Source organism: Etheostoma spectabile, chromosome 9 (assembly GCF_008692095.1).
Source record: "Etheostoma spectabile isolate EspeVRDwgs_2016 chromosome 9, UIUC_Espe_1.0, whole genome shotgun sequence".
Classification (NCBI taxonomy): Eukaryota; Metazoa; Chordata; class Actinopteri; order Perciformes; family Percidae; genus Etheostoma; species Etheostoma spectabile.
The window spans coordinates 22,724,736-22,733,720 of NC_045741.1; the positions used below are offsets into that span (position 1 = coordinate 22,724,736).

An 8,985-nucleotide genomic window follows, 5' to 3' on the forward strand; every position below is an offset into this window, starting at 1 on the left:
GTGTGTGTGTGCGTGTGTGTGTGCGTGTGTGTGTGTGTCTGTGTGTGTGTCTCTCTCTCTCTCTCTCTCTCTCTCTCTCCTCCCTCCCTCCTTCCTAAGGAACACTAAGCACCTTATCCATGTTAAGGACTAACAAAAGCAGCAGGAAGAGAGAGCAGTGGTAGTGTGTTGTAATTCTGTACCCCAGATTCATTGTCTGTGTAAGTAGTAGCCGGCTGAACAGCGCTCACATTTTCATCTGCTGTGCAGAGAACTGAAGAGCCAGAAGAGGGTGCTCTGCAATTTAATCAACCTCTTTAATTTCCATAAGTTAGTTTGGACAGGACAAATCTGCATTTTTTTGTATTATACACTTATTGTTATTATTATTATTACTATTATTATTATTATTATTAACTATTATATTATTATTATTATTATTATTATTATTATTATTATTATTATTATTATTATTATTTAGTCCTGTAGTAGTATACAAGTTTAGATACAGTATGTACTGTACAGTATCCTTCACAAAAGAAAAGACATGCAAAAGTATTAACATTTAAAACCAAATTTAATAAAAGATGAAAATGTTTTAAAAAGATGTGTACTAATAAGGGATTTTCTAAGTTAGCTCCTTCTGTACAGTCAGAGAAAGATTTGCTAAATAAATCTGAATGTACAGTAATGTAGTGTTTCTACTATGTTTTTTTCTGGTGTGGTTAAAGGTGTGACATTAGCCAGCAGTAGTTGTTCTAATTTAATGTTATGTCCCCTGAACAGCAGCAGTGAGCAGACCTAGCGATGTAAACGTTTTCTGATGTTATTGACTCCTGCTGCGGCTCCATGTCTGACTGACTGTAGAGAGTCAGCGGCCTCCACACGTGGTAGTAGCAGAATGTGTGTGTAAGAGACAGTTGGAGGTTGGTGTGTGTGTGTGTGTGTGTGTGTGTGTGCGTGTGCGTGTGCGTGTGTGTGTGTGTGTGTGTTTGTGTGCGCGTGCATGCGTGAGTGAGTGTATAGTGGTGGACTGTATGATCTCTGCTTGCTCTTCTTTTGTTGCTCTGTGTCTCACGTTGTCACAGTGACCTCTACTGCTTACAGTAGTCACCCTCTCTAGCCTCCATACCTCCTCAACCACGCACAATACTCTAGAGCCATATCTTTACAGGAAACCTGCAGCCCGTACTCTGCTGATTTACATATAAAATAACAATATAGCATGTAGAGCATCTTCCTACTAAGAAGGCATCTTGTTTCTTTTCTGTCTTCCCCATACTGAATGACCTTCCCTCAGTCACAGCACAATCATCATTGGCCCTTTTTGGTACTTGACTTAAGACTCAGCTCTCCAAAAAGCCTTTCACACCTCCCTGTCTGCATTGAGCAAGTATGCGCATCTTTCTACATGGGGACTAGATGTCAGAATATCTTGGCCATTCTTTTTATTTTTATTTTTAAGTCTGTCTCACAAGAGTCCCCCAAATTTGATGAAACTACAATACTAAATCACTCCAGTATATACAGGAAGAACTCAAATGCAGCACACACCAAACCCAAACATAACCTATAAAGATAATTCCATAAGTTCTCCCCTTTAACACCTAGATAATATTTTTGCTGATAGAAAAAATGTCAGTGCACTATTACCATTCATTTTGCGTTGTTTACTATGACTACGGTGTTGGGGAACTTGTATTTGAAGTTAGTCCATAGTTGCACTCAGTGGACCCTATTCCATTCATATTGTATATTATTTACTCTGAGTAAGAGCATCTTCTAAATACTAAAATAAGTGATTAGTAGCCTATCATATAAGTCCCACTCCAGGCAACACTGTATGTAAGCAGAGAAGGCCTCTGAGTATGCTGAGAGTCTCTTTGCTTATCCCTCTCAGCAATTGGTTAGTATGGTGCTTGAATATTAATGAAGTTCTAAAAGCCAGCTTTGACTGTGACCTAGCCATACTGTGTGTCTCTTTCACAAACACACACACGCACGCACGCACACCCTTCATCCTTTCCTAGTATGTGAAGATCTTCTTTCCTGAGGGATTGGTAGATGAGGAGGGCTGAGGTGTTGATTACTGCAGTGCTCAATAGTCAAGTGTGTGTCTTGTAAGTGTGCGTGTGTAGGGAGGCAGCAGGTTAAAGAGAGGGGTAGCCAGCTAGCACCTCCTCTAGACTTCTCAGCTGCTGGAAACATCAAGTGTAAAATTGCACACTCTTTCAAACACACTCGATCAAAACCCAGAATGTCACACTTCCACATGTGCTCACACACACACACACACACACACACACACACACACACACACACACACACAAAGTTTTGGGGATACTAACTACACAACTTACAAGTAAACTAAATTAATATTGTAAAAGTGAGATTAATTATTAGACTTCCTGCAAGAATGTAAGATAACTGATAATTATTTTATGACATTTGTCTAACTTTCATCTCTGTTTTTCTTCCAGCAACAACGGCGTCTAGACCTGTTAACAATCACCAACTCTGGTAAGTCCCTGAGATCTTATGACTTCACTTTCACCCCCAGTCCACCTCTCTACTACAACACCACTCCACCACTGATGTAAAACTGCACTTTGATGCTCCCGTAGGAACAGCATCAGGGTACTTTCCATGTGGCATGATATAGATTTGCAAAAACATGCTAGTAAGCCACACAGTGTAATTTCCTGTAACCCATTTGTAGATGCTAAAGGGTTACAAGCTGTTTTCTGGATGCTGCTACACAAACACATAACTGCACAGTTGGGTAGTAAAACAAGCACAGATACAATGATGCATGTGCTGTGCAAAAACCCTGAAGCTAAAGCACTGCTGGACAGTTACTTGAGTTACTCTTTGTGTGTTAAGCGATGCTGTCTTATGATGTGATGTATTCAGTGTCAGAACTATCGCCTTAAAGCTTTTATAATGGGATAATATGGAACACATGAATTCAGTGTTGTAGTCACACAAGTCATTAGGGCAAACATGTGCCTTCAAGGCTATGCAACATGTGCAAACATCCCTCCATGTGTTTGTATGGGTTGTAGAAGCAGTCTGTCGACCATATGGAAGACATACTCATTTTGGCATATTTTTAAAGGTCCCATATTGCAAAAAGTGAGATTTTCATGTTGTTGTTTTTTTTCCGAGGGGCTGTTTATTTTTTATTATGGGACCTTTAAGAGATTAATGAAAAGGTTGGTTATCAATGTAACAGTAATTGTCAACTGTCACAGTACTTCTGAAAAAACTATAAAGTTCTTCTTAAATTTACAATAATCAACAGATTATTAATCCAAACCAGTAAATATGTATTTTTTTTATCTAATTAGTTTTATTACGTTTTTAATTATACTCTACTTAAGAGCCAGACTTTGTGTGACACCTAATTGCAGTCTTTGTGTGATAGTATGTAGTTGCATGTAAGTGCATGTATGTATGTATGTGGAAGTGTGCGCAAAGTGCAAGTGTTTTGTTGTTTGTGTGTCTGTATGTGTTTAAAAGTTGCTGAATGGGATGTAATGTAGACTATGTGTTTACAAGATGTTTTTACATCCCAATCGCATATCCTCCAGCAACTCTCTGTATACCCTCTGGTCTGAAATGATATCATAAACTCTACTGAAATGCTTAGTTGGTAGAGCGGGTGCACATATGTAGAGGTTTATTCCTCGAAGTAGAAGGTCCAGGGTTCAGGTCTGACCTGAGCCGGTTTCCTGCATATCTTCCCCTTATATGCTCATATCTCGGCAGTCCTATCCTTTAATAAAGGCAGAAATGCCCATAAAAAAAACTTTTTTTTAAAAAACATTCCCTTATAACTCACATAAATACACATATAAAGTATCTCATATGCACTATTAAAACAGTGTCATAAACATATTATAAAATTTATTGACCAAGAATATGAAAAAACAACTGCATTTCTTATGGGCACTTCCAAAATGGTGGTATATACAAACTGTGATCCTTCTTGCATGACACACTGTTAAACACTCATGCTCTACCAAAACTAAGTAACATAAATATACTGTACAGTATCAAAACTACAGCATTGTTCATTATTTTATAAAAATTTAGCAGCAGTTTTTGCATTGTGTGTTTGTGTTACATGTAGTTGCACATATAAACATTTCAGTAAAGAACACAAATATAATACTTATCTTTATAAGTTTGTTTACTGCTCATTTTCAGTCTGCATATGAGAAGTAAAATATGTGTACCATTTTGTGCAAAGTAGTTTAAATTGTACGCAATACGCACCTCAAACTCCATTTTGAACTCCTACATCTAGCAGTCAGACACACATATGGTGCTCCAAGTTTGACTGGATGTGGATCAACGTCACAAAGGACTGGGCTGTTAGAAATCTATGCCAGTCTCTTACTGTAGAGAGGCAGGTGCGAGAGCGAGGGACCTGCTGAGATGGAAAGCAAGTAGAACTTTGAAAAACGGGGGAGGAGAAACAGATGGGGACGGTAAGGAGGATACCGAGACCCATATGTCTAAAGTATCTGGATGATCTAATATGCTTTGATTAGAATAATGCTTATGTGAGGCTCATGGAGACCGGGTTAATTAAACAGGTTTACATTGCAGCTGTTCCTCGGGCCCTGGGCAGAATCAAGATTTGCCACTGGCCTTCATAGAAAAGGATTATATTATCATATAGAAAGATATGATATACAACTTATTTGAACCAGTATATCACCAATATCTAAAACATATGACTTAAATGTTTGTCAATGATTTTCATAACATTTTAGGTCCAGCCGGGTACATCATCATATAAGCCCAGCCTCTTTCTTCTCTCTACGCTTGTTCTTCTTTTGTTGTATTGCACAAAGTGATATTTAAGCTCTTGCTGCCTCAAAGTCCTCTGTAGGGCCTCATTATACAGTAGTGTCTAAATTGATAGCAAAGAAACAAAGTAAATGAAATCCTATGCTACAGGAAGAGGAAAAAGCAAAGGGATCTGAATTAGGGCTGAACGATATTGTGTTTTAACATCGACATCGCAATGTGAGCATGCGCGATAGTCACATCGCAGGAGGATAAAATGTTTTTGCTGCTAGAAAAGTTAACTTTCACTTTTCTCCTTTTACATGATTATTACCGGCCGACCCTTCCCCTTCAAGACAGGTAGCCACCTGGGCAACCCGTGTATGTGACGTTAGTCCGACGGGGGTTATTTTTATGGGAAGTGAGGCTCCACAGTTTGTAGTACACACCGTAGGCAGCAGCTGCTACTGACACATGTGTCATAGTTTTCGATGGGTAGTCAGTGAAGCCACAGTAGTCATGTGTTTTATGTTCGCTGCAAATACAAACTAAATCACCTGATTAATGTAACATAATCACAACATCTCCCGGCTATTTCCCCCACCGGGAGCTGCTACCAGCAGGCTAAAGCTATATAGTTAGCCTAAAGAAACAAGGGGTCCGTCCGCCCAACTAACGTTACGGTTTGGAGCCGCAACGCTGGAAACGTAACAATACTACACAACAGTCTGTTCTGTTTTACACTGATTTAATTGTTCTTGGATACACAGAATTTGTTGCTAGTGCGTGTGACATGCAGGTTTTGTCATTCATCAACTAACGAGCTGCCCCGCTAGTGGACCACAACCGGAAATTTAGAGGAAGCACGTGCAGCCATTGTCATCACCGTTAGCCTGTATTGATAGTACTATATGAATACAATGTATGCTAGTCAACCAGCGTAGTTTTACCTAATTTCCCTCTACAAAATCACTCCAGAAGAGTGCCCAGTGCTTACATGCTTTGGTGTTTGTAAAGCATTGAGTTCAACAAAGAATGGTTACATTAGAAAAGATCCTTTTTTCATTTTTATCTTCTATGTAGATGCACTCCCCTACAAAATCACCGCGGTAGTCGAGAATTATTTATGTCATCTTTTAAAAATTACGTTTTCTTTTTTGACATCACAATATATATCGCAAGGAAAAAAATATCGCAATGTCAGATTTTTTCCAATATCATGCAGGCCTAATCTGAATGTTTTGCAAAGCAGCTGTACTCACCAATGTTATTTCAATTTTAGTCTCTCTTTTTTGTTGGTCAGCCAGTATGCGGCGACAAACTTAAGCACTTCATGGTCTCTTAAATGAGGTAAAATGGCACAACAACCGGAGTTAAGTCTTTCCTTTTGCTACAAAGTACTGTACTCAGCTGTTAATAACATATCCTGTAAAGTTGATGCTCTCACAGTCACCATCACATCCCACTAAATGAATCTTAATACATCTTAAAACTTAACTTAACATCTTCTTTGGATGAGCTTACATTATATTCCAGTCAAACTCCCCTCCTTCAGGGTTTAGCCTACGCTTATGGAGGGGCCCTTGATAGACAAAAATAGCTTTTAATTATTTCTCACTGAAAGGTTTCTTCCTCTGACCAGTGTAGAGCTCAGTGTGCTGTGTAAATTATTGCAGGTCATTATTCAGACTGTTGTTACGTGTGGCCTTGAAGGGAAGTCTATTATATTCTTGACTTGGCAGACATATTTTATCCTGCCCTGCAGCTTATTACTATTCACAGTAGGTGAGCGGACACGGACACACACACACACACACACACACACACACACACACATACACACACACCCACACACTGAACATGATGAAGGTTATTATGATGGCTGTATGAAGAGCAGGTGAGGCTTTCAGATGAATGACTCTGATAGGGAAACACAGGCAGGACACCCTCTCCTTTTCCCTGCAAATTAAAGGAGTTTCCGCTCCTTCGCTTCTATTCTCCTTGTCATCCTCTCTCTCTCTCTCTCTCTATCTATCTATCTCTCTCTCTCTCTCTCCCTCCCCACTGTTGGCACTTCTTCTTCTGCTCGTTTGATTTAGCATCTCTCGTTATCAACTCTTATTTATTAGTGATCTTATATTACCACATTGCCCTTTGTTTCTGCCCTTTTGTGTTGTATTATTCCCTCTTTTCTCTATCCCTCATTCACCTATCTTCGTCTTGTGATCATAGCATGGACAGCGGGAATCACAGGGTGTGAACAAACTAATAGGCTCAAGTGGCTTCATAACGTGCTGTGTGCAAGAGAGAGAAAGGGATTCTGCCCCTGCTGCTCTGTTGGCCTCTGTCTTTAACGGCGTTCATTAGCTACTCTAAAGAATGATTCACACATGTGTTCACACACGTTACTGAGTGTATATGTGCTTTACATAAAGCCTCACATTGTGGAGAACAAAAAACACATGGCATATCTTTACTCTCTCTTTCTCCTTTCACACACACATGCGCTTTCACTCCCACACACACAGACCCACTCAAACCTCACTCGGCCCTCCTTTAATTGGACACTTGAGCAGCGCACGGCTGCATCTGGCTCCTGTTGAACACAGGCTGACATTTCAGACTGCTGACCTTTCAAGCCCCGCCACAACTAAATAATGATTAGTCCTGGCAACTGTTCCACCACAGCAGCAGCAGCGGCCAGGTACACACACACATGCACATCAGCATGTGCACATAACCGCGCACACAAGGGTGCAGGCAACACAAAACAAAACAAAAAAACACCTGCACGGAAGGCTTTGTCATTTCACAGTGAGAAAATGGGGTGCAGACATTGATTTTAAAGGCCATTGTCATTCTTTTGGGTTATCGATTAGATTGTCCTTTTCCATATCTGCAGTCAGTACGAAATAATGTGTTGTTCTAAATTAACTCTGCTTGCCTGTTTAGTTTCTCTTTTCCCCTTTATGCGCTCTCAGCACTACAGTCAAAAAAAAGGTCAATCATATTCATGAGAGCCGGGCAGATTTGAGAGGGTGTGTGTGTGTGTGTGTGTGTGTGTGTGTGTGTGTGTGTGTGTGTGTGTACTTGCACACACATGCTTTAAGGTTTGTGCACAGATGCGTGCAGCGTGTGTGCGTCTAAAGCAATGAAGAAGCGTGAAGATAATAGGCAGTTCTCAGATCTCTCCTCTCACTTTCTTCTTTTTCAGTCTATACTTCTCTCTTTGTATTTCCATTTCCCTGCTGTTTCTGTCAGAACAGAATGGAAATGCTCTTTATTAGAGCCTCTCTTTCTGTAGATAGTATTTATGTGTCCCGCTTTGCTCTCTCCAGCCAAAACCACTGTACAGTGAGGTCAGAGGTCAGGTTTTGTACAGCCAGCTGCGTCTGAATCTTTCAATCTATAGTGTGTAAATTGAAGTATGTAAATTTAGCATGAGAGTGGCATGAGTAAAATATGAACAAGATTATTTAGTATGGATCCAGTGGTCACAACGATAATTATTTCAGCCTCATTGTTTCCATGGAAACACGTCAATTCAGACATCAAAGCAGGGAAATCAACAGCTCACGATGCTAAAGTCCAATTTCAATGCATTTGAGATGCAGCCATGGAAGTTGGTTTGGCTGTTGATAGCCAGGCATAAAAGCTCAGCCATTGGCAACAAGTTTGTTGTCTGCAAACCAAACGTATAATAAAAAAACATTTCAATGCAAAACTAAAAAGTTATTATTTTTGTTTATGTGCAAAATTAAGTTTCAGACTCCCATGACCCTTGATTTCTCTCCTAGGAGGAACCAGCCTTGACTGTGCCTTTCTACTGACAGAGGTTTCTATAATTTACACAATGCACCAGCCTGGCCTTCTCTCAGTCCTTTAATAGCTTCCATTTCTTCACCCTAAAGTCTCTGGGCAGCCACCCAAACAATGTAGTGATATATCATGTAATTATGTCTTCGTTGTGGTGGTGCTGTTGTTTTGAATATGATGTATTTTTCTAGGTCCTCTTGGAAATCAAACTCATGGAGTTCTGTCATATTGGTGTAGCACGAGTTTCCATCCCACCTCTAAATCCTATGAAATGCTTCATTAGACACAAGGAGAATAGTTAAAGTCTTTGTGGTGGGACTATTACTGTTTGACTTTGAAGAAAACAGGCTTCAGAAACAGGTGTCAGAACCAACATAACTCTTTATTTCT

The 8,985-nt window shown here is 39.9% G+C and overlaps 1 protein-coding gene across 1 annotated transcript in view; it reads left to right on the forward strand.

Moving 5' to 3' along the window:
* agbl4 (AGBL carboxypeptidase 4) overlaps positions 1–8,985 on the forward strand; it is a 281,610-nt gene that overhangs the window by 187,958 nt on the left and 84,667 nt on the right. The window contains exon 6 of the mRNA XM_032526873.1: positions 2,460–2,499. Coding sequence (XP_032382764.1) covers positions 2,460–2,499 — 40 coding nt within the window. The remainder of the gene's footprint in view (positions 1–2,459; positions 2,500–8,985) is intronic.